Consider the following 26000-nt stretch of genomic DNA (forward strand, 5'->3'; position numbering starts at 1 on the left):
CCTGCCGTTGTAGTGCGTTACTGATGGTGACCTTTGTTACTTTGGTCCCAGCTCTCTGCAGGTCATTCACCAGGTCCCCCCGTGTGGTTCTGGGATCTTTGCTCACCGTTCTCATGATCATTTTGACCCCACGGGATGAGATCTTGCGTGGAGCCCCAGATCGAGGGAGATTATCAGTGGTCTTGTATGTCTTCCATTTTCTGATGATTGCTCCCACAGTTGATTTTTTCACACCAAGCTGCTTGCCTATTGTAGATTCACTCTTCCCAGTCTGGTGCAGGTCTACAATACTTTTCCTGGTGTCCTTCGAAAGCTCTTTGGTCTTGTTCATGGCGGAGTTTGGAGTCTGACTGTTTGAGGCTGTGGACAGGTGTCTTTTATACAGATGATGAGTTCAAACAGGTGCCATTCATACAGGTAACGAGTGGGGGACAGAAAAGCTTCTTAAAGAAGACGTTACAGGTCTGTGAGAGCCAGAGATTTTCCTTGTTTGAGGTGACCAAATACTTATTTTCCACCCTGATTTACGAATAAATTCTTTACAAATCCTACCATGTGAATTCATGGAATTTTTTTTCACATTCTGTCTCTCACAGTTGAAGTGTACCTCTGGTGCAAATTACTGACCTCTGTCATCATTTTAAGTGGGGGAACTTGCACAATCGGTGGCTGACTAAATACTTTTTTGCCCCACTGTAGTTCATGCTGGATCAGGTGACTCTAAATCCTCCCTTAGTTACGCTGCAGTAGGTCTAGGCTGCTTTGGGCTTCCCATGATGCACTTTGTTTCTTGCCTTGCTCACTCATTATGTGTTTATAAACCACTCTGTGTTTTATCATTAGTTAATATTAATCTCTGGCTCTCCTCTACAGTGTGTTTTTTGTCCTGTCTCCCTCCCCCCAACCAGTCGCAGCAGATAGCTGCCCCTCTCTGAGCCTGGTGCTACTGGAGGTTTCTTCCTGTTAAAAGGGAGTTTTTCCTTCCCACTGTTTCCAAGTGCTTGCTCAAAGGGGGCAGTTTGACTGTTGGGATTTTCTCTGTATTATTGTATGGTCTTTACCTTACAGTATAAAGCACCTCAAGGCAACTCGTAAATAAATAAATAAAATTTGATTTTAAAGCTCTTAAAGCTTTAAATTCTAGACAGAAATCTGGATGAAGCACAAAAGTGATTATCATTATAACAGTTGAATATTGCGACTAAACTTCACTAACACCTGACACAAAACATCACATGCGGGGCTTTTGTCTCTGAAACTGTGACTCTGCTGATGTCCAGGGATCACCACGGTGCTGACCATGACCACCATCAACACCCACTTGCGAGAGACGCTCCCCAAGATCCCCTACGTGAAGGCTATTGACATGTACCTGATGGGGTGCTTTGTCTTTGTCTTCCTGGCCCTGCTGGAGTACGCCTTCGTCAACTACATCTTCTTCGGCCAGGGCCCCCAGCGACAGAAGAAGGCGGCCGAGAAAGCAGCCACCGCCAATAACGAGAAGCTGAGACCCGACCCCAACAAGGTACGTGCGCGAGCCGAGCTCCTCCAAAGGTATCCGTGTTGTCAGTTAATGTGCGTGTTTGTTTCTGTGCGAGAAAATTACCTCTTCTCCTTTCAAGGTCAATGTGATGCTGTGATCAATGCTTGATATCCTTTACCAGCACTCTTTACTCCTGCTCTAGCTCTCCATTTCTCACTGGTTTAGCCCTGTGTATCAACTTTATTACTCAGCTAGGATCTGAAAGAGTGAATGCAGAAGCAATGACTGGCTTATACTTTATCTCCATATTTCTGTGTCTCCCAAAGGGCAAGGCGCCTCGGAAAAATCACTGGCTGTGGTGCCAAAGCCTTCTCTTTAAATTTTATTCAGCTGCTAAAGTTAGCAAGAACAACGGCAGCATAAGGAAAAAGAAATCAAACACCCTTTCCTTCTGAGTGTGGCAAGCTACGATTTCCCCCTAAGTAACAGTGCTGATTTTGTATGCTTGCAGTGGCTGGTGGGAAATGTAGTTCAGAGAGATGATGCTCTGTATGCCAGAATGAAACAGAGGGAAATTGACGCATATGACTCGATGTGGGATCCCATCTTTGTGGACGATGCCGCATTAGGACTAGGCGAGCAAAGAAATAAGGTACTGGAGGTTTTGAAAGTCAAAACTAACAATGTCATCAATCTGAATCAATCCAGATCAGAGGAAAATGCTGTAGTTTTTTTGTGCATTTCTTTGATTTTTTATAGATTTTTTAAGGCAACCTTGATCATCACTCCCACCATTGTGTTTTTTTCCCTCTCTTGGTTTGCTCTTCATGCATTTTCCTGACAAACATGGCTTAGCAGTTTGATTTCTGCAGGCATTAATTTAATCTTAACTTGGGCTGTACATCTGAATTAATAGGAAATGAGAACAAGAGAAATGAAAACATCAGTAGCTCCTCTTAAGATAATATCATCTAGACCGAAATACTGTATCTCTAAGGTGACTGATTAATCTCTTGAAACTAAGTGAAGCAATTGAAAAGAAAAGAAAAGCAAAGAGAAAAAAAAAGCATCTCCAGATAAGAGAAAGAAATCATTTGCAGTTTGATGAAAAGCTCCAACTAAGTGGCTTCGCTTTAAACCCCCTAAAAAAAAATCAACAAAATGCATCAGGCTGACATTTACAGCAGGACGGGATTGGATTATTGGGATGTTTTTCCTCAGAAGTCAGGCTATGGATGAAGAAATGTTGATCCGAATTCACTTCCCACAACGTCTTTCCTGACCTGCCCTGAACCTTTTAGCCTCTCCTCCATCTTTGCAAAGTCCTTTACAGTTTCTCTCAACCTTCTCCTGTCACATTTTCCTTTTCCTTTGCTTTTCTCTTTTCTGTTTTTGTTCAGTTTGTCTTGTGAATCGACAGAATTTTAACCACACGCTGGTTGAAATTCTGACATGGCAATGAAGGTTTCTCCATGAGAATTAAGTTTGTGGAGTGCGTTGTGCTTTTCCAGGAGTGTTATCTCATAGTCTTGTGGTTGTATTGTCACTCAGATAATGACGACAGATGATCAATGATTTATTTAGAGCTTTTTTTAAAGTGCTTAAAATCTTTTCTTCACTGTAAGTAACACGATTTTTGACTCATTTGCATTACCCATTCTAGCACCCCATCAGTGTTTTTACACAGTAAACTGCATAATTATCATTACAACTTCAATTATAATTTTGCTAGACGTAGACTGAACGCTCCAAAATTTCCTCCCTGGCAGTAACTTCTCATGGCTGCGCCTGTTTTGTTTTGTTTTGTTTTGTTTGCACCTTCACACAGATGACCCCCGACGACAACATCCTCTTCAGCACCTTGGAGATGAAGAATGAGATGGGCGGCGCCGGGGATCTGTCCCGGGGCCTCGGAGCACCCGGAGACCCCCGCAACACCATGCTGGCCTATGATAGCTCGACGCTGCAGTACCGCAGGGCAGCCATGGCACGCCAGAACTATGGCCACAGCGCCTTGGAGCGCCACGCCCAGAAGAAGTCGCGCCTACGGAGACGGGCTTCCCAGCTCAAGGTGAACATCCCAGACCTGTCTGACGTGAACTCTATTGACAAGTGGTCCAGGATGATCTTCCCCACTGTCTTCTCCTTCTTCAACGTGGTCTACTGGCTTTACTACGTCCATTAAACCGAGCCGGCTCGCGGCAGGCATGTAAAGAAAGAGGGAAGAAGGGGAGGAGGGAAAAAATAAGAGGAGATGAGAGAGAGGATGTGTGTGAGAGAGAGAATGTGAGATGAACAGTGCACCGACTTTTTTTAGGTGGTTCGTTTTAGAGAAAATACGGAGATACAAAAGACTTTTAGACGGACTGCAGCAGCACCCAACACTTCAGTCGGCAGTGACTCTTTTAGGATTTGGGAAACACCTTCAAATCGACTGTCAAGCTCTTGAGAAAAGAAGAGAGAGTTTTAAAAAGACAGAAACGGTGCCTGTTCCAGAATTTCAATATATCACTAATATTTGTCATTCGTAGCTTACTCTCTGTGGATCAAATATTTATGCTTGTGTTTGCATATACTTTTAAGGATTTCTTTTGTTTAGTATCTATTTACTTCGTAGCCGAGCTGTCTGCATCCAGGAAAGCTTTATAAATGATTTTAAAGGAGTCATCCTTGGATAGTCTATTTTCCTATAATTATTGTATATCAAAAACATCCTTTAAAAGCATGCTTATGTTTGATTTCATTTGCATCTCACGATGATGATGATGATGATGATGATGGAGTGCAAAGCATTTTTAGTTGTGCTAGTAGAGGTTGTCCTGTCAGCTAACGTTTGCAGCTTTGGCTTAGCACGACTCACCTGGGTGGATTGTTTTGAGCGTCGCTGGATGGGAACAGGTGGACAGCAGGGGGCGTGCTCTTCTCTGGATGTCTATGTGGGGCTTTCGTGGTGGCAACACTCAACAGGAAAAGCTTGCTGTGTGCCGAAAGAAGAGTGGACACTGAAGCTTCAGCCAAGTTTCTGTTTTCACTTTTGCTGATGGAATCGAATCCATTTCACCACGCGTGTTTATTTCTTCTTCTTTTCTTTTTCTCGTTTGTTTTGTTTGACTTAACTTGACTCCCTAAACTTTCCGCCATCACGCAAGGAGCTCGAGAGGCTTGAAACGGCTTCAACGCAACCTAGGCTGCTGTGGGGACTTTGAGCTGAGTTTCATTGCAACCAGACTTGCTGCATAAATATGGCAATCCACAATCCATCATTATCAGTAGAATTGAATGATAGAAGTATGATGCGTTCCATTGTGCTTATAGGTTTCTGTTTTGAAAAAAATGTAGATAAACATAAAGTCATATTTAAAGAAAAACAGATGATTCATTTTTATAAACCAGTACTCACATTATTGTGTAAATATTACGGATTTATTCTATTTAAATGGGTCTTCGTTGTTGTTTTTGCAGTTGAATTACAGATCAAATGTTCCATTCAGTCGAGAAAATAAAAAGATAACGAAAAAAGAAAAGAGCAATTTAACTGAGGATAAAAAAAAAGAAAGAAAAAGAAAACACAATTCACAACTTTGCTGACTCTGTACCTTTTGGGATTTTCTCTCTTTTTTTCTTTTTAATGGACTCTTAAAAGCATCTACTTGCTGAAACTAAAGCACTTCCAGACACCAGTGACTTTTGGGTCAATGTTTTGCTCTCCGGAAATGGCTTAACAAGGACCCCACTATCCAGGCATTGAAGTCAGGCATATTTTGTACAAAGTTTCTGTAAATTCCAATTGTAATATTTCATAATGACTGTAAATATCTTGTGTAATGATTGTCAGCAATTATGAAGATGTATCTAAATTCAATTAAAACTCAATTCAGTCTATCACTTCAACAACAGAGTACATGGGTGGCAGTTTTATGTGTCCTGCATGAATGAGAGCCTGATTACTGACTGTCTGAGCTGCATGGCTGATTGAGTGTCTGCATGAGCGAATGAACAACTGAGCCCAGCACGGGGAATGAGTAGGCATATGAGAGGAGCAAATGTAGGGGGTGAAAAGAGAGTCGAGAGTGCTGCAGCTGGGACTATTGGCTGCATAATGGATGGAGTGGAGGAGTTGGAGTGAGAGGCTGTGGCGGTGGTCTAGGCTGGCTGTGATGGGCTTGGCTGGGGTTTGAGCGGGGCTAAGCTTAACCCGGGCCTCGGGGGGGGCATTAACGCAGAGAGCCATAGATATGGAGGCACTCTGCAGACTCGACTGTGGCCCTCTGGCTGAAGCCACGAAGAGAAAGAAAATAAAGGACAAGAAAGAGAACGAGCCATCCATGCAGCCATCCGTGCCACGACCTCTCGCTGGATCCTCACCCGTCACGCAGCAAAAGCGAGTGCACTCTGCATGCACTGGCTGACCACTTAAATGGATGCTGGTGAATATTTAATGGTGCAAAACACTGAATATTTATTATTTAAAGCAGGATTTTGTTCTAGTGTGAAGCTAATGTCTGGGTTTTAAGCTTGGGAAAGTGAGGAAATAACTGGTGAATATCAAAAAAATCAGGCAAAAAATGCAGATGAAAATGCACAGAAAACCAAATTATCAACCAAAGATTTCTGTCACTAAGCTCTGGAAAATAGAGGACAAAAAAACAGCGAGGCTGAGAGAGCATCATCTTTGAGTGTTTTGTAGTTGCTGTTTGTTTATGAGAAAAAAAGGGGAACTACGTTTTACGTTTGAATAGGACTCTGCATGTGTGAAGCTGCTGGGAGTAAAAAGAAAAACTATCTCAAAAGGCAAATTGGTGTAAAAACTGATGTAATGTGACATGTAACCTTGTTCCTCCATGCATCGCTAAAAAAGCAGCTCTACACGACTGTTGCCCGCTCAGTATAACAGATGCATTATCTCACTACAGAAGACAGATGGTTTGTGCTAAATTGGCCCTCTCTCCCTCTCTTTCTCATTTTCAAAAAAGGGCATTAGTGTTGTCATGTAAGGGGGGGGGATGAAAGGCAGATGCTTTCTACTTTGTTGTGTTTCCATGTCACTGGCATAATTAGTAATGCACAGACCTCTGTTCTGTGGAATCTGGTGTGTGCGTGTTGTTGTTCCAAGACCGTGTTTGTTACTGTGTCTGTGTGTGTGGATTCACAGCTGCGCCACTGTGAAAGTCGGTGTGCCAGCCAAGCCAAACCCAGCCAGAGCTGACTGGGACGGGTGAGAGGGTGAGTCTGCCGCACTCCCTTAATGCTACACCCAAAGCCACCCCCCTCCTCGCTGTAAACATATTTGATGGAAAAACACGCTGAGCTCCCCGGTGAAGCTGAACCTGATTGTGTCATCTGTTCTGTAACAAAATAAATCACCTGCGAGGTCATGCGTGGCATCCTTACTGTGTGTAAAATACTACATATAGATTTACTGCAGTCACTATAAATATGCCTGAAGTTTAAATTTAAGCACGTTAAACGACTGACCCGGTGCAAATCAGGCTTCCTTAAACAGGTTTGGCAGACTGCTTTGGAAAAGACAACATATGTCAACATGAGGTAGTGGAAAGCATCCTACATGCTTGCCATCTGTGCAAGAGGCTGCTTTGCTGTAGTCCATCAAACATAGACTCGCACACATGCATGTGAGCAGTTCCGCTCACAGACTCCTGCATGATTAACGCCATCAAAGTTCCAGCTCTCGACACGCCCGTCCGGAAAATTCTGCATCTGTCCTCCTAAAGCGGTGACAAGAAGTCACCTGTGAAGCTTCTGTTGCTGACCTCTGACCTTTCTGCAGAGACAGCAGACCATGAGCATTGGAATTTTTGTCTCCCGTGCACCAATAAAGAGCCTTGCTATCCATTGCCAGTTTCATGCAGACTCTTCATATATACTGGCCGTGGGCAGTCTGTTCAGTGTTGTGCTGTCAGTTCAAATCTCCCTATGACCCACTGCACCAATTTTCTGCTCTGTAACTATGACATTGTCAGCTTTTTAGGGCCTTTGACTTGAATATGTGATAGTAGCTTTTTGTTTATGTGTGTTATTTTTTTAATCAACACCCAAAGTCTGTAATATACCGACAACACACTACACAGACTCACCACACTGAAGTGTAAGATTATTTCAGCTGAAAACATGATATAACTTAAGGAAGGAGATCACTTCCAGCCAGACTGAAATCAGCTGATTCATTGAGACACATCACAACAATTTTTTTTGGGTGTAATCACCAGGCCTACTTTCCCCTGACAGCTCAAGCACGAGGAATGCAACACACCTGTCAGTGCAAGGGGGAGGACTCAAGAGAAGAACTAGGTGTGTTGTCATTTGTTTCGGCACAGGCCTCACACACTCACCTAGAATCTCTGGAGGAAAGACGAAGCCCGAGGAGAGTCTATTTAACACAAACCAGCAGTGGATTTCTAGAGGATGGGAAGGAAAAATTGGTGAGAAGAGGAAAAGGAAAAAGGACAGGCAACCATGACGTGGAGGAGCCCGCTGGCCCTGGTGAGGGATGCCCTGCGAGGTCAAAGGGCACGGGAGAACGAACTCCGCAGCTTAGAGTCTAATCTACCTTATGAAGGATTAGAGAAGGGAAAGCAACCTAACCGCTACTTCCCATCAAATGCCATCAAGACCACAAAATACAGCCTCCTCTTCTTCATCCCCATGAACCTTTATGAGCAGTTTCACCGTCTGGCCAACCTCTACTTTGTGGGGCTTGTTATTCTGAATTTTATCCCTGAAGTGAATGCTTTCCAGCCAGAAATAGCCCTTATCCCAATTTGTGTCATCTTGTCTCTGACCGCTATGAAGGACGCCTGGGAGGACTTCAGGAGGTACCAGTCTGACAGGAAGCTTAACAACATGCCGTGCTTCATCTACAGCAGGTAACTGACTAGATGACAGTCATGTCCCAAATATAGAAACAGCTGTGCCGTGCTGTTTATGCACGACGTGCCCCGAACGATCCACATCAGTGCTTGTGATTCCTCTCTTCCCTGCTGTTTGATTGCGTAGATCTGTACAATTGTGTTCTACCTCCTCTGCGCTGCAGCACCCCCGTGGGAATTTTCGACTTAGAAATAGAACATGTGTGGGTGATTATTCCTCCTTTGAAGAGCCTCATAACAATATCTCTGACTGTCACATTGTGCACATTTGATGAAATCCTCGTTCGGGCATTGCGTCAGCAAAGACAGTAATGTTAGACGTTATCTGTTTTTTAGAATTACTGGTGAAAAATGAATAATTCACAAAGGAGGATAAACTCCGTCATTTCCATCCCTGTTGCTGCTGTGATTTTGAAGTACAGTGGGACATGGAGGAAGTGGGGAGGTGGGTATTACATGAGACTGGAGACACTGCCTCCAATGATGAAGCCTCAACTTCTGGTGGGGTTTATAATTAACCCGCCGCCCGCTGCTGGTTTCCCCAAAGAGACAGCAGAGGTGTTAGGAAGCCTCATCTGGGGGAAAAGCCCATAGTGTGAATCTGTGTGTGTGTGTGTGGTGACAGGATCCAGGTGGCCTGAAGGGTGGTCTCCAGACACAACATTTCAAACACTTCAGAGAACACGCCGGTCCATCTGGACACTAGTTGCCTCTGCTTCACACACAGAGCAGTTGTGCGCTGCTGTGCAGGTTCCTGTGGGTCTCTCACGGCTCACTGGGAGGGGATGCTAAAGCTTCATTTTGGGATCATAAAGCTTAGAGCAAAATCATTTGGTTGGGATTTCTTCGAAGTATACAAATATTTCCTAAAGAAGCTCAGGGATGGATTTTTAGACCTCCACACACATCCTTCCTTTCTTCTTGGGAAGCCATTTTTACAGGCATGATGACAGAAGCCTTTCCACCATCTTTACCTGAAAAGACCCACGTGGAGGTGCAGACTGATGACAGAGATCAGACTTTAATCAATCGGGCCATCTCTTAAGCACGTAGTTCCCCCCCCATTATCTCGACATAATTTTGTTTTCAAAGCAGTGTGAAGTGTTTGAGCAGAACGTGCTTATCTTCTGGCTCATTCTACCCATCTTGTCTCAAACACTTGTCAGTCCACCTGCGTGGAAACATGCCGAGCATGAAGCATGCCGGCTGTTTGTCACAGCGTTTGAATGCCACGTCGCCCTCTCCTCTTGTTAAGTATGTCTCACCGCATAGCATTACAACCAGTCACCACACCTCGCAGGCTGTTCCCATATCTGCTGTTTAAATCAGCTAAACAAATCTGGCTGATATTATATCATCACTGCTTTCAAGTATCCCTTGATCGCCAAAGAAGTAGGCAAACTAATAAAGGAGAATCAATAATGTATTTTTTTGTAGTTCTCTAGAAAAGAAACAAATGTGGCTGAGAGCAGTTGAATTTAATAATTGTGAGTCTTGAGGCTGTCTCCATTAAACAGCTCACCGACCCAACAACTTCCTTCTAACACTCGCCAAGTAACATGTTCAAGTATTTTTTCAACTGTTATTTGTGGCACACAATGACTACTGCCTAATTTTAGGCGCAAATGTTTAAAATAAATCCGAGGAATGATGTCAAAGGCTAGAGCACACACTTAACACCTCCCACACCTGGAATTCAACTGCCTGATGTATAAAAAACAAAAACTAGCGTAACAACTGTAAAGCCTTCTGGACATGAAAAGGATTGTGCGTGCATCTCGTGAGATTAATAAGCACAAGAAACTAAAAATATATAAGTCTGCGGTCCTGGCTTTGTTTGGTGTGAGGCGTGGTGTTCAGTAGTAGCTAACCGATCAGGTCCTGCATGCAGGGCAGCATACCTGCATCTCTCACCCTCATGGCTAAGCCTCACTACCTGGGAACAGCCTCATCTGTTAATGTTCAACGTGCAGTACTTCGTTGACAAACACCATCTCTACAATTTTCCTTTTCTGAAACACATATCACATTTTGTGCCGTCATCCCCCCCGAAAAAAGAAACCTGATATAATTTTCTCTGCTCCTGCTGTTTACGCTCTGACTTCAACCACTTCATAACACAGCACACGTGTGATTCCCCAAAACCTACCTTGGAATTTTAAAAAAGAATTCGAGGCTAGACTCTCAACTGATGTTTAATAAGGATTTTTTTTTTTACTGTGAAGTTAAAAAGGTAAAATAATTCATTAATTTAATTTAATTTAATAATATAAAAGCTGTTGTATTTAACTAATACCAAAAGCAAACTGTTTACTTCGTCCTTACGCCGGGCCTTGAGCCCACAACACCTTTCAGATCTAAAGTGTTTTAGTGTTGTCACTTTTGAATGAAAGGGCACTCCAGAGGACCACGTATGAAGGAGAGCATAGATTTTGGACTGTATTTCATTTTTACCTCCACCATTGCCATTTATACTACACCAAAGTAAGTAATTGGTAATTAATGGATTATTATTGTGCAGAAAAACTGAGATGGACTGTTGAAATGGCACTTTTCTTATATTATAATGCTTTAAATGTGTGTAAACATCTTTAGACTGACTGAAAGGGGGATTTCGTAAGTTTAGCCCACTTTAGATCAAAGTGGACCACATGAGGCCCACATTGTAAAATGAGTTTGACTTCCCTTCTTTGTGTTATAGCCTGCAACCCTAATAATACTGTGCCACTTAAGAAGTGCAATAATTTATTTCTTCTTTCTTTTGAGACCTCCAGTTGTTCTGTTGTATCTATTGGTAAGTATTTTAGCTGCTTAGTCTGGGCAATCATAAATTGCAGACATCATCAAAAGTGTTATCATTTGCATACATTTATATATATATAAAAAAAAGATGGCTATGTCTTTAATGAATGAGACAAAAACCTCAGCATAAATTAGTATAAAAGTTTTTAAAAAGAAAAAAAAAATAAGATAAAAATGCAATGATCGCTGGCACCTGACATCTCTGCAGGAAAGAGAAGCAGTTTGTGGAGAGACACTGGAAAGATGTGCGAGTGGGAGATTTTGTGAAGGTGGTTTGCAATGAGATCATTCCTGCAGACCTCCTCCTGCTTTACACATCAGACCCCAACGGTGTGTGTCACATAGAGACAGCCAACCTGGATGGAGAGACCAACCTGAAGCAGAGGACAGCTGTGTCTGGAGTCTGCAACACGGTGAGAGTTAAATCTGCCTCCCGGTTTTTGTTTTCTCTTTCCTTCTTTCTCTGCGTGACTGAAATTGAATACACTCTGAAAACAGTCGTGCCATGTCCGGATGTTACTTAAAGTGCAAATCATTACAACTTGTCAAAGTAAGTGAAGACATACCTACTGGATTACATAGCTTTAACACATGTATTTGGAGAGGGATTGCCATTCCCGGGTGCAGGAGACATCTTGAAGTACAGGTTAAGCTGCATTTAAAAAGTTTCCATTTGTAATGATTTTCCCGTGTCTCTTCTCTCTTTCCTTTTCCCAGCATCCAGAATTTGAGCCTGAAAGCTTCAATGGGATCTTGGTGTGTGAAAAACCCAACAACAACCTGAATCATTTCAAGGGTTACGTGTGGGTATCAAATACACAGACAACATGAACCCCTCCCTGCACCCCCAGTTTCTATTAGCCTTTCAAAGCAGCCAAGCAAAACTAATTCCAACCGCCTTGCTGGACTTTCTGATTCAACCAGAGGCATTATTGGGGCTGTAATAGACTAGAATCGATTTTCTCAGGCACCACGGCTCTTACAGGTGGTCTGCCTATGCTGGCCAGCTATAGACATAAAGCAGGAGAATTGCTAATGGGGAATATATAAGCAGTAATGAATATCTAACGAGATCTGACAGTAAAAAGGAGGCTTCTCACTTTCTCCTGCTGCAGAGAGAAACCCGATAAGCAGAAGGTGGGAGCTGGAATTGAAAGTCTGCTGCTGCGAGGCTGCACAGTGAGAAACACGGACCATGCTGTTGGCTTTGTGGTATATGCAGGTATATTTTCCATTTTCTCGGCTGGTTCGCTGTTTTAACCTTGAGCTTTTAATGTTTGTTCCCACCACGATTCTTGAAATACTGAGATCACAAGAAGATGCTTTTCACAATCTACAAGCGTAACTCTACAAAATTACTATTTAAAAATGTCACATTTTCTTTACATTTATTCATTAAGTTTCCCTTTATTATTCTTTACTGTCAGAAAAGTAATTATTGTGCAGTGTAATGAAGCCAGCTGCTCTGTGAGACTTACATAATCATAATTGTAATCACAGACTGTATAAAAAGGACAGAAGTAGCCATTGTGCCTTCACCCACAGTTTACTTATAGTATGCATCTATATCAACTGGTCAGTGCATTCACCTAACAGCTTGGGGTTTTGGAGTCAGAAGTGACCAGATTTAGACCAGAGGGTGGATTGCTAAAGCACAAAAAGAAAAAAGAAAACACAGGAAAAAACAAGGTATAGGAACTAGAAACCTGGACGTCTTAAGGGGTGTGCAAACAGGCGAAGTGGGTGGGTCCTGACTGAAGCAACTAGACTACCACCAAGAGTGACGTGTGCTGACTAGTTATACACAGAGGGCTGGTAGGGGAAGTTGAGACAGGTGGGTAAAGGAAAGTTAAAACGAAACTAGTTAACATAATAAAACAGGAAATAAACAACAACCACAAATGAAACCAGCAGATGCTAAAGGGAGGAGCAGATGGTGAAATAATGAGGGAGCTAAACACAAATAACAAACTCAAAATAGGACTGAGTGAAAAACAAACAAGGGTTCAGAACCAACCCTAGAACAGCTGATCATCTTCACCAGTATTCACACTTCATATACACTAGGCCAAATAGTGGTATGTAAATGAAATGAAAACAGAAACTCTACTTAACAAGAATCAAGAACAACAATGACTTCAAAATTCTGGGACCAAAGCCTGAGACCATGACAGCACTGGTAAAAAGCAAAAACACAGATGCTGGCTTGTTTTTTCACATATCGAGGTCCAGGTCATGGGAGCAGCAGTCTAAACAGAGACATCTAGACCTTGCTCTCTCCACCAGATCTTCTGGAGGGACAACGAGGCATTGACAAGCCAGCTAAGAAATAGAACTCATCCAGACTGTCTTGCCTACATTTTGGTCCCTGTAGGCCAAAACACTTCACCTAGGTGGAGCTAGGAGCCATCATAGTCGGATGCTAAACCACCTCATCTGGCTCCTTTAACTGTGGAGGAATTTACAGTCCACTCTGAGTCCCTCTTAAATTACTATGCTCCTCACACTGTCTGTATGAGAGAGCCCTGTTGCCACTTGTATCAGCGACATTATTCTTTCTGTTGCTGCTTGTAGCCTCATGACCACAGATGAAGATGGGAACATAGATGTACTGGTACATCAGTCTTCATTGTGACAAACTGGTGTACCATCGCTCAAGGAACTACAAGTATCAGCACTTCCACCATGGCTTCAATTTTTAGCCCCATATGCTAATGTTAGCATGCTAAAAAAAACAAAGCTAGCATGATGACGTTTGCCACCATGTTTAGTGTTTATTTAACATTTTAGCATTTATGAATTCAGAGTCTTGGACTCAAGAGATCGAACAGATGAAAATGATGTTCATTTTGCATAAATGTAATAGTAGTAAATGTAGTATTTTATTACAATATTTAAGATTTTTTGCTTTTTTTAGTGAGCACAACCTAATGTGATGCTGTGACAGTGGCACAATGACAGTAAAGTCTCTTATGTATTATGCATGTCTTAACGTGTGGTACCGATTTTCACTCACCATGTGGGGTGTGGAATCAACACCTTCTCCTCCTTCCTTTAAGGCCGTGAAACCAAGTCCATGCTCAACAACAGCGGGCCAAGATACAAGCGCAGCAAACTTGAGCGGAGGCTGAACATAGACGTCCTCTTCTGCGTCATTCTCCTCTTCACCATGTGTCTTATCGGAGCACTAGGTCAGTAATGAATTACATCTCTTAGCCGTAAAATCGCTACACAAAATGATTCATGTTTGATGGCTTTACATTTATGAGGGGACATTAACTTCCAATAAAAAAATGGGCACAAGCCCAAGCTCATATCAAGACAGAAGACAGAGGACGGTATGCTGCTAAAAATAGCTTTCCTCCGTGCACTGCAGTCAGTGATTAATCCTGCTGTCCTCCTGTATGCAGGTCACTACTTATGGCTTAATGCTATGCCTGTTGTCCCCCCTTACCTGGTACCCCTCACCAGCGGTCAGCTGGACAGGCCTAGTCTTACTAGTTTCTACATGTTCTTCACCATGATCATCCTGCTGCAGGTACTGCTCTCTCTGACGGTTTGGAGGGTGTTGTTATTCATTTTGAAGTCATTAAACTAATCTTCTCTCCTCTTGTCTCATTTACTGTCCTCCTGTTTACTCTCTGGGTTACCTTTCACCTTTTTTCTATTTACTCCTCTCCTCTAAAGATCCTGATTCCCATCTCTCTCTACGTATCCATCGAGTTGGTCAAGATTGGCCAGATTTTCTTCATCACTAATGATATTGATTTGTACGACGAGGAGACTGACAGCCGCATACAGTGTAAGGCTCTGAACATCACAGAGGACCTGGGGCAGATTGAATACATCTTCTCAGACAAAACAGGCACCCTGACTGAGAACAAGATGGTGTTTCGGAGATGCTCCATCATGGGAACCGAGTACCCACACAAAGAGAACGGTAAACATCTTCACTGAGTTAGTTTAACCTAAAGCTGATGCAGTTTAGCTAACCTCACGATTATGACCTGTTTTGTAACGTTGTTACAAATGGTGTTTTCATATGCAGATTTCTCCAAATGAAAATTTGGATGTCTGATTAAATCAGACAGAAAACTAGGATAAAAGAATCAGAAGGTTATCACTAGTTTAACAGAAATATTAAGAGAGCTCTCTTAATTATTAATAATCTTGTTACCTTGCTGAATACTTTGGTGTTTTGACTTACTGAAAGAGTCCTTCCACTCAGCTCTCTAATCTCGGATTTTAAACAGTCCCTCAGCACTGTTAGTGTTTTAATGCATGTGTCGACATGTTTTTGGGGGGTGATTTGCAGCCATCCGCCTGGCTGTCCTGGATGAGCCCGAGGCAGAAGAGGAGGTCATCTTCAACCAGCATGCACAGCCTCTACCGACTCGTTGGTCCTTGGATAGTGAGGAAGCCAATGTTGAAGACACACATGGCCATGGCAGCCGACGCAGAAGCAAAGTCACAGGAAATGCCCAGAGTGATGTGGCCTTCAGCAGCCCACTGGTACGATGATGTTTATTTTTCTTTTTTCTCTCTGTCTGGATACCTGCTTTCCTCCAAATCTGTTGTTCAGTTATTGCGGAATCCACAACTTTGGTTTTAAACGAGGAAGTCCGCCCTCAGCCTTATTTCATATCTGAATTCTTATTTCAACCTAATTTCAAACTCTCACTTTTTTACCCAAATGTGACCCAACCTTCTGTCAGAAGGTCCCAGTCCCTGCTGCAGATGGCCGAGCTGCTAGGTGTCAGTGATGAGCACATCCATTTTGGCTCAAAGCTGCCCCTGTGTCTGTGACAGGACATATGGTCATGCTGAGCATCATTTGGCACAGGCCGGTGATGTCACATAAACTGTAAATGTGCACTATAGATTAGTCACCGTCGTCTTGATTTACAGTACAGTGACTCTGCGCCTATTTTTATCTGCGGGGCAGAGAGCGGAGGCCTGGGCATACAGGCGGAGACAGAAAAAGTCTTATGTTTATGCCAGCAATGTAGTACACAGCCCATCTTTAGCACTCCTCATGCTGCGTCTCAAACAGAGCTGAATGCTCGTATGAACGTACACTTCCTCCCTTCCTTCTGTCCTTCTCTCCTCGCAGCTCTTCCTTAAACATGGACCAAAAAAACCCACAATGAAAACAGAGAAACGTTATCCAATCTCCTCAAGTCAAAGCTGGAAAAGCGTAACGTAAGCAATAAATCTACTAATAAAAGTGTTTCATTAACAAAATCATTAACTTGCTCTCCGACAGGAAACTGAGGTGGTCCCAGACGGGAAGCTGTTTCAGAAGATTAGCAGGACATCAAGCGGCAGCCTCAGCCACAGCCAGAAGACAGATGCTTACCTGGATTTTTTTCTGGCCCTAGCCATTTGCAACACAGTGGTGGTTTCCATGGCAACAACAAAGAGAAGGAGGGTGAGTGCTCAGTTTGCTGCGACAGTGGATGGGAAGTAGAGATGGAGGGCACATCCGGTGGAGAAATGATAGATTAAAGATGTGCCCTCTTTAAACTTCCAGTGTCCTATAACTATAAACTTTAAATAGAACAAAAAAAAAGAAAAGAAAAAAAAACATTCTTCACTAAATTGACATGGAGCAAGTGGAGATTTGCAAACAGGGCAAGCTTCATTAAGTTGAACATTTGCTGCTCTGAACTGTGCAGTTCTGAAGTCTGGCAGATGGATGATGGATGTAATCTGTGTGTTTTCCCCCCTGAGTTCACAATCAAAGGTTAATGCACAAACAGAAACTGAGTGGAAGAAGAATTGTTACTGGGACGTTTTGCCATATGTGTAATGTGAGAAGAGGTCTTCCTAAAGCTATTTAATGAATTTCTTGATTCTTTTTTTTTCTCAGGTGAGTGTGTCTCCACAAGCCAAGCACACAAATACTCCACTGGAAACTTTATCCAGCCTGATGAGAAATGCTGGTGGCATTTTTAAATTCTGCAAGCGCAATCCCAAGAGACACCGTACCTTCACAGAGGACTCAGAGGAAAATTTTCAACCCTCTGGACAAACAGAGGGGGTCGACACCACCGGGCTCCAGCCGTGTTCGCCTCATCCTCCATCCCTGAGCGACGAGCCCGCGCTGACCTCAGATAATCTGAGATATGAGGCGGAGAGTCCAGATGAGGCTGCCTTGGTCTATGCTGCCAAAGCATATGGCTTCACTCTGCTGTCTCGCACCCCTGACAGCGTTTCAGTGAGACTACCATCTGGGGAGGTGCTGGATTTTGAGGTGCTGGACACCTTGACCTTTGACTCCAACAGGAAGAGAATGTCTGTGTTGGTGCGACACCCAATCACCAAAGAGTATGTGCTGTACACTAAAGGCGCAGATTTTGCAATCATGGAATTACTTGGTACACCCTATCCAGGTAAGTTGAGATAAGAGTACATTAAGTACTTATAGTATGCATCTATATTAACTGGTCAGTGCATTTCTAATTAATTTGTAATATTTCCAGAGCACTTCAGTGGCAATAAGAAAAATATAGCAACTGTTACTCAGCGTCATCTCGACTGCTATGCTAAAGAGGGGCTCCGCACACTGTGCATCGCAAAGAAGGTGCAAAATCATACATTATCCTATTTACCAGCATGATTTGCTTATTTAAGTGAAGCTATGTTTCATTTTTTTTCTGCATGTGTTTCAGGTTGTGAGTGAAGCAGTGTATAAACGCTGGTCAGTGGACAGAAAGAACGCTATGGCTGCTATAGAGAATAGAGAGAGGCTCGTCATGGACACTGCTGTGCAGCTAGAGAAAAATCTCACCCTGCTAGGTGACACATCCACCAATCGTGCATTGGTTGCTGTATACTGTATATCTTTGTGATAATATTTGTGTGCGAATGGTGCCTTTATTTGAAATATGTCCACGTGCAGGAGCTACAGGCATTGAAGACCGTCTGCAGGAGAACGTTCCAGACACCATCCAGGCACTGCGCGAGGCAGGGATAAAGGTGTGGGTGCTGACAGGTGACAAGCCAGAGACAGCTGTCAACATTGGATATGCTTGTGGGCTCCTTGAAGACGAAGACCTGGTGATAAATATGGGCTGCAAAGACAAGGTGAGGAGGCCTCACATTTAAGGGTTGCTGACTGAGGTGTTTTTCATTATGGCATGTGTTGAAAATGGAGCATTAATTTATTTTTCAGGAAATCAAAGTAATGTACTTAGGTTGTGCAACCTACAACACTCATGTGCATGGTAAATATGTAGGTAGTACAGATTCGGCAAACAAGGGAAAGTTCCCAGGACGAGACACAAATCCCCTTTGGGTTGTGTCAGAAATGACATCTGACTTGGAAAAAAAAATCTGCCACCTGCTGTGGCGACCCCTTGCATCAAGGCACCAGTCAAAAGTAGTTTTATCCTAGGGGGCCAGTGTACTCCTAGTACCTGTCCCAAGCCTGGATAAATGTGGAGGGTTGTGTCAGAAAGGGCATTCAAGATGTTACACTAAGCTAACTGACTAACGGTGGCATCTTCCTATTTACAGTGCAGATTGTGGTGTCGAATCATGGAATCGAACTTTTAACAAAAAATAATAATTTTAAATAAAAGGTTAAAATAAAATCTTCTTAATGTCTATCTTCTGGTGATTTAAATAAGTACACAATATGATAAATTAGAGGTGTTGATTTAGTCAGAATAAGGAAATCTGACCAAAAAGTTGGTGGAATTTTATACAAGAATTTCTACACCAGTCAAATCAGAAATTTACCTTCACTTTCAGTGCTCCTGATGCAAGAGGAGAGGTGTTCCCAGTTTTCAAGACAAAAAGTGCCACTGTTTGAGTGTTAAAACGACCACTAATTAAATGAAACAGAAATTAAAGGGAAATTTACAGGAGACTCAGAAAAAAACCTGAGAAACATTCCTGGGTGCCTAGTTTTCTGTCTGGAGATTTGCAGGTGTATGTAACAGAGCAGCGATGACCCTCTGCATGAAAGAAGAAATCATCAAAGCAAGTTGTTATGTTAAGAATCTACTGGAGCAGATTTTTTTTTTTAAAAACAGCATTTCTGTGCTCTTGCAGTTTGATATTGTTTTATAAAAAAAAAAATTGAAGTTAAATGGCATAACTGACCAAAGAGCACGAAGTAGAAGACCATTAAACTGTTTGCATGGTTACATTTAATTGTATCACATATGTCTGAAGAGGAAAATATTATAGTGTGCATATCGATTTCATTAAAACAAAATTTTTACAAACTTTTTGTAAAAGATGTGGAATTAGTTTAAATCCTGAACCCTTTTAGTTCACACCATTAATAAATAATAAATACTCTAACAGGGTTCAAAGGAAAGAGGACCATTTCCTCCATTATTTTAATTCATCAAAAACTAAAAACATTGTGAAGACCGGAAGCATTAGTAGCTAACAGATATGAAAAAAGTCTATTAAACATTGGCCTTTTAAAGCAAATTAGGGACATGTGTAATTTATATTTCGCAGAATCACATACAGCTTGTTTCAGGGGACAACACTGATTTTCTTTGATGGTCTTTCAAGGAAAGTTGTGTGTTTTCCCAGCAGTAACTTCAGGGTAGGTTTCTCCTCCTGTGAGCTTGTATCCTTCCAATTTAAATGACTGAACCTTTGTGACCACTTTTACATTTTAACTAAAGGTCAAACCTCCGCATTTCCATCAGAGAAAGATAAGGTGTCAGGTGTGGCCCTGCTTCTCTTAGGTCATTAAAGAACTGGTACCACCGAAATGAAGCCTTCATAACAACCTGACCATGTCTAATCATCGGCAGCCTCAAATAGACTGAAATTGGCTGTCGGCCCTGAGGGATACATGTGGGACTTTCTGAAACAAACGGGCTGCTGCGCTTCCCTCAGATGGACTAGTCACTGATGATGAATGGAGTGAGATAGCCTCAACACAATAACTAATGCTTTCATATCTAATTACCAGTCTAATGTTCAAACCTCAGAGGAAATAATTCTCTCATAATCCAGAGTGGAGGCATATTAGAAGCGAACCATTTTTTTCTACCATCATAACTCGGTGATCACCTGAGAGATCCACTCCCACAACCACCGTCCTACCAAAGCCTAAAGAAATTTAAAATAATAAAAATAGAAAAAAAACCTTTTTCCTCCATCAGTTTCCTTTTTGTTTGAGTTATTTACACACAACAATGATGAGTCTGATGGGACCAGAGCCTGATATCTGCTTGTATTCAGAAATCATGAATGTGAATCAGCAGTAGAGTAATCGTGTTGCTAAAATACCAAAAAAATGGGCGTGTTTATTTTTTCTGGAAATCTGTCCAGAACCCAGGCATATTTAGTTTTCCATTATTAACAAAAGAGAAACAACAATTTTATTTTTCTATAATATTTAGCTCACGTTTGACAAACTTCAAAGCAAAAATCATCTAAGTGATCAGCTGCTGTTTTTCAGATCACGTGTACGAACATCCTGGACTGCACCCTGGAAGAAGTGAGGAGGTACAACGCTGATCCTCGTAATGTGGATACCACCCTAAACATGTCTCTGGTGATTGACGGCCTTACCCTGGACAAGGCTTTGTCGCCGGACCTACTGGATCGCTTTGTGGCCCTGGTGAAGCACTGCCGCGCCGTGCTCTGCTGCAGAGTCACGCCGTTACAGAAGAGCCGAGTGGTGAAAGTGATCCGGGAGAAACTCAAGGTCATGACACTCGCCGTTGGTAAGAAAATCAATGAAATGCTTACATGTTCAGTAAAGTAAAAAGTTGATTTAATGTGTTCTTGACTTCTTCCCATCATACATAAAATACAGTAAAAAATAATATGAAAGTGACCAAAAACATTTTCTTTGTATAATTTTTGAACCAAACACTAGAGCTTCAGATGCAAGATAAAGACCTGAAACTTACTTTTAAAATTAATCCATGCTGAGGTCAAACACAGGTACACTTTGGGTCAAATATTTCAAGAGGTAAAACTAAAAGAATAAGGCAAAAAGGAAGAAGTCATACTCAGCTCATACTAAGTTAAGTTAAAATTGTCACCTGTATTTGGAGCCCACTTCAGATGTTTGTTTGATCGTTGCGCTTTAGTTCACTTCACAGAAAGCTGCTCCTACAAAAGAAACTTTCACAGGACTGTGAAGTTTAAACACACCCATGATTCAGGAACTTGTAGAACCACCTTTAGCAACAATAACTATAAGAAATTGTTTTCGTCATTACTTTATCAGTCTCTCAAATCATTATAGAGGAATCTTTGGCTCTCTCTACAGGTATCAGTTCACTGAGGTTTGCAGGTATTTGTTTATGTGCACAGCTCTCTTAAAGCATTTCTTTCAGGTTGAAGTGTGACCAATGCAGCATCACGATTCTTTTCTTTTTTTTAATCTTCCTGTTGTAGATTTGCTTCTCTGTTTGGGATGATTGCACGAGTTAGTTTCAGCTTAGCTTAGGAGTTGGTTGACTCAATGACTGCAAGATGCCCAGCTTCTGCAGCTGCAAAACAAATCCAAATGATGCCGCATCCATCACCATGCACTTTTGTGAGGTGCTTGTGATGATATGCCATGTTTCGTTTTTGCCAGACGTGGTGCTATGCATTACTGCCAGACATCTCCACTTTGATCCCACCTGTCCAAAGGACCACAAGTCTTGTGGTTGGTTCAGATGTAACTTTGCTGCCATGTTGTTTTTAGAGAGAAGAGGCTTTCTCCTGGGAACCCTGTAAAACAAGCCATACCTGTCCAGTCTTTTTCTAATTGTAATACATTATTGCATCATATTGCACCAGACCAGCAAACTTATAGCAAATGATCAGTTTGTTTAGCAGCACCTGGCTGCTACTTCGTAAGTCCTGAGGAAGTGGTAAGGATGTGCTTACCGAGAAAACCTTTATTTTCATGCAAATGTATGGTTATCAGAGAGCTTTTTAGAGACCAAACACAGGGCTAAATTAGATAAATTAGTAATCATGCTTACACGTTTCCTGATAGGTTTCGCATAGCAGCTTAAAATGTGATAATAAGTCAGTGTCATGTTCACTAACGACTTACATCCATGTAGTAAAGAGAATAAGACTCAATACAGTGCATAGAGTTTGTGAATCGAGTGAATCTTAAAACATTTTTAAGCTTCTGTATAAACCACTAAATCAGCATCTGTGCTGTGTTTTCAGGTGATGGTGCAAATGATGTAAATATGATCCAAGCAGCTGACATTGGCATTGGGATATCTGGACAGGAGGGGATGCAGGTTGGAATTGATTTCTTTACCTCCATGTATGTGCTTTGTTCTCCTGCCTCACAGCCTAAAACACATCAAAACTCCTCTTTGTCATCTGCAGGCCGTCATGGCCAGTGATTTTGCCATATCTCGCTTCAAACACCTGAAGAAACTTCTCCTGGTCCACGGACACTGGTGCTACACTCGACTGGCCAACATGATCATTTATTTCTTCTATAAGAACGTGGTGAGTGTTATATGTTATATCTGCATCCCGATGCTCTGCTGTCTAAATTAACATCCTGTCATGATTCATCCTTTAACCGTCTGTGTTTAATATGTTTCCCAGGCCTACGTAAACCTGCTTTTCTGGTATCAGTTCTTCTGCGGATTCTCTGCCACTGCCATGATCGACTACTGGCTGATGATTTTCTTCAACCTTTTCTTCACCTCTGTGCCACCCATAATGTTTGGACTCATGGACAAAGACATCTCAGCAGAGATGCTGCTGGGTGTGCCCGAGCTGTACAAGACTGGACAGGGTGAAGGGGTTAGTGACACTCCCAAAAAGTCATGCGAGCGTTCGGTCTTGAATAAAAATGTGCAGAATGCTTTGATTAGTTTCTGTCTTCATGAATTCCAACTTTTGTGTTGTTTGTTCAGGATTACAGGTTTACAACTTTCTGGGTTTCCATCCTCGATGCCTTCTATCAGAGTCTGGTCTGCTTCTTTGTTCCATATTTTGTAAGTGACACATTTTAAACAGTCTAATCTTTGATTGCATTAAGTAATGCTTTCATAACAGGGCGTCATTTGATTTATTTACTGGTTAACTACTCTTTGTGATAACTGCTTTCTTCTTTATATTTGATAGTGTACTTAATTTAATTACTTGTATCTCAGGTCTACCAGGATTCAGACATTGATATGTTCACTTTTGGAACACCTATGAACACATCTGCTTTATTTATCATCCTGATGCATCTGTCAATAGAGATCAAATCCTGGGTGAGTTCTGAACTGACATAATCATGATATACCTCAGTAGAAATGTCTTTAATTCACTTCTTTTTATTAGTGCATATTCGAATTCTAACATTTTTTAAGACCTCTAAACTGGTTTTAAATGAAAGGAAGACACACATAAATTAGAAAATGCAATAGAGAGCTAACCCAGATGGTTTTTCTATGTTTCCAGGAGAAAAATGTTCTTGAAATCTGGATGATGTATAACAGCCTCTCTGTGAAAACCTTGTGAATATAGGCAGAATAAAGTAAAACTAAGGAATAAGGATCTACATCATTTTTTCAGTATTCATTTTTAATCCACAGCTTTTACTCCAAATATTCAAAATACAAATATTCTCTTTTTAGAATCTCTTTTTATCTCTTTTTAGAAAGACTAAATTTTATTTACTAACAAACCACTAAACTTATTCCTAACTTTTTATACATATGCATATTTTCCAAAATGTTAAGTGAGGTATTTAATTTATATGCAATTTCAACAGAAGGTAATAATTTTTTTTAAAGCATGGAAACAAAGTAATGCAAAAAAAAAAAACTGATGAAGAATCTTATTGCTGTAAATATTTCTCTTGCAGCAGAAAACAGAGAATTAACGGGTATTTGTTGCTAACTGGATTGTTTCCACCACATGTAATTGCTGTTTTTTGTCATTTGTGCCGCAGACGGTGGTTCACTGGATAATCATGCTGGGCAGTGTGGCATTGTACTTCATCGTGACACTCGCCTACAGCGCCGTCTGTGTAACCTGCAACCCTCCCTCTAACCCATACTGGATCCTCCAGAGCCAGATGGAGGACCCCATGTCCTACCTTATCTGCATCCTCTCCACTGTGGTGGCTCTCCTGCCCAGGTACCGTGTCTGTCACTCTTTAAGCTCAGTGGGGTTGAAGATTTTTAATTGTCCAGAGTTTTGGGGTGTATTTGTGAGCACTTTCTAGCATTGGTAAGTCTTTTCAGTGTCAATGTTTAACAATCACATAGTCTAATTTTAAAATATGAGCAGCATAAGGTGGGTTTTGCTCTGTATTTCCCTTCATTTCTACTTTAAGGAGTCACCAAATGTGAAAGGATGTACATATACTTACAGATCTATTATTATAGAAAAGCAACAATTAGCTGCACAGGTGTTAATTAACACTAAGGATATTAAACTCTAACGTTCTCCATTTTTTTGTCATATGACAACCAGAGGAAAATAAAAATGTTCTGAAATTAATAATAATTTCTTTTAATAAATGTATTTTGCGTTCAGCACAGTCGACGGTACGGTGACTCAAAACGGAATAAAGAGAAAAAGCAGCAAATATTCTCTATTTTTAGTTAAAGAATGACTCATTCAATGCTGAATTCATGTTCACAATATAACTCACTTCTTAATCGATTTTCAAAAAACCCATTTGAGCAGTTTTCCTATTATGTTTATATCTATTTCCTAATACATGTCTATTTGTGTTGGATTTTCTAGCCCAATGGTTCTCAACAGCAAATCTGAATCATCCTGCGGTTTTTAAAGGGAGCAGACAATGCTACTTTTCTCTAATGCTACCCTTTTCTTAGCCACTTAAAATCTTTAAAGAAATAATAGAACATCTCTGCACAAAAGGCCATAGATAACCTTAGATGAGCGGCAACAGAAAAAACAACAAAAATAGAAATCACTATTTTAGTCTACATTTGCACACATATTTAAAGCTAGCGGGTCTCCTATTTTAATTACTTATATTGATCTAGAGCACGCTTTGACTTGTGTACATCATTAACTGCTATGCAATTATGAGGCTCTTACGGTGTGTAAACCCTACCTGCAGAATTGTAGTTAAATATTGTTAAACGTGAAGGTCAAGAAGGACTGCACCACAGCTTGGTCTTCTTCTTCTCGGTTGCTGATGCGTCTGAAAGTGCTGATATTTAGAGAGAACGCTCTGATTTACATCAAAGGGCTGCATATTTTTCACTGGCCTACTTTCTCACCACCACACTCTCTCCCTCAGGTACATTTTTCACGTGCTGCAGAACTCTATCGCCCTCTCCCCGTTCATACAAGCTAAGCATCTGGACCGTAAGGACCCCTCCATCAGAGAAGAGTGTATGAAGGAGTTGAGGAGCTACAGGGGCGGCGGGCAGGTCAAACGCTCTAGGCTCTCTACCCCACCCTCTCCCACCCTGGAGACCCCTGTGGACTTCATTCACGAGTCTCTTGCGGTTGCTGATATCATGGGGGATGATTTCACACTGAATGCCACAACTAAAAACTAGCAAAAGTCTGCAGACTCACAGGGAACATGAAGGGGAAAGGAATTCTAAGATGGTTATTTATTCAGAGGATTTTATATACATGAAGTCCCCCTGTATACATTGTTTCATTTTTGAAATGCAATCAGGGAGATACTGCTGCTCTCTAACTGGAGTTTATTTTGCAATAAACTACGTGACAAAAGCATGTGGGCCGTCTGTTCCTTCCTCTCCTCCTAACAAAGTAACACATAAGCCTGTTAGTTTCCTGATGGGGTTTCAGCGCATAGTGGTAACCCAATTAGTCATGCCACCCACCCCTTCAAAAAGTGGTACTTTTCCAGGACAAAATGCTTA

At 41.7% G+C, this 26000-nt stretch overlaps 2 protein-coding genes and 1 long non-coding RNA gene across 4 annotated transcripts in view; 2 read left to right on the top strand and 1 right to left on the bottom strand.

Moving 5' to 3' along the window:
- The window catches only part of gabrb2a (gamma-aminobutyric acid type A receptor subunit beta2a), a 33325-nt gene extending 27944 nt beyond the window's left edge, over positions 1–5381 (top strand). The window contains exons 8-10 of one of the 2 annotated variants that reach the window (XM_086311806.1): positions 1281–1525; positions 1995–2135; positions 3312–5381. In XM_086311806.1, the coding sequence (XP_086167932.1) occupies positions 1281–1525; positions 1995–2135; positions 3312–3668 (743 nt within the window). In that variant the 3' untranslated portion in view covers positions 3669–5381. The remainder of the gene's footprint in view (positions 1–1280; positions 1526–1994; positions 2136–3311) is intronic. The other variant, XM_086311813.1, reaches the window with a different exon arrangement.
- LOC147337849 (uncharacterized) overlaps positions 1–14334 on the bottom strand; it is a 48606-nt gene extending 34272 nt beyond the window's left edge. The window contains exon 1 of the long non-coding RNA XR_015131543.1: positions 14189–14334. This is a non-coding gene — a long non-coding RNA (uncharacterized LOC147337849). The remainder of the gene's footprint in view (positions 1–14188) is intronic.
- On the top strand, positions 7230–25851 carry atp10b (ATPase phospholipid transporting 10B). Its single transcript, XM_086311793.1, has 21 exons — positions 7230–8367; positions 11381–11585; positions 11890–11975; positions 12288–12394; positions 14232–14363; positions 14583–14710; positions 14860–15112; positions 15488–15684; positions 16439–16603; positions 17045–17567; positions 17658–17758; positions 17847–17973; positions 18077–18261; positions 20612–20879; positions 22336–22412; positions 22504–22629; positions 22732–22932; positions 23046–23126; positions 23286–23390; positions 24074–24261; positions 25403–25851. The coding sequence occupies exons 1-21, from the start codon at positions 7958–7960 to the stop codon at positions 25665–25667; spliced, it is 3930 nt and encodes a 1309-aa protein (XP_086167919.1). The 5' UTR covers positions 7230–7957; the 3' UTR covers positions 25668–25851.
- Positions 25852–26000: the final 149 nt, after the last annotated feature.

This window comes from Aulonocara sp. 'chitande type north' Nkhata Bay, linkage group LG2, assembly GCF_057382095.1.
Source record: "Aulonocara sp. 'chitande type north' Nkhata Bay isolate Kocher_YH1m ecotype deep benthic linkage group LG2, A_spYH_male_GT1.1, whole genome shotgun sequence".
Classification (NCBI taxonomy): Eukaryota; Metazoa; Chordata; class Actinopteri; order Cichliformes; family Cichlidae; genus Aulonocara; species Aulonocara sp. 'chitande type north' Nkhata Bay.

Coding starts and splice junctions, on each gene's coding strand:
- atp10b (XM_086311793.1), top strand. CDS start 7,958: ATGACGTGGAGGAGCCCGCTGGCCCTGGTGAGGGATGCCCTGCGAGGT. Junction 11,976..12,287: donor AATCATTTCAAGGGTTACGT/GTGGGTATCAAA, acceptor CTCCTGCTGCAG/AGAGAAACCCGATAAGCAGA. Junction 15,113..15,487: donor GTACCCACACAAAGAGAACG/GTAAACATCTTC, acceptor GGTGATTTGCAG/CCATCCGCCTGGCTGTCCTG.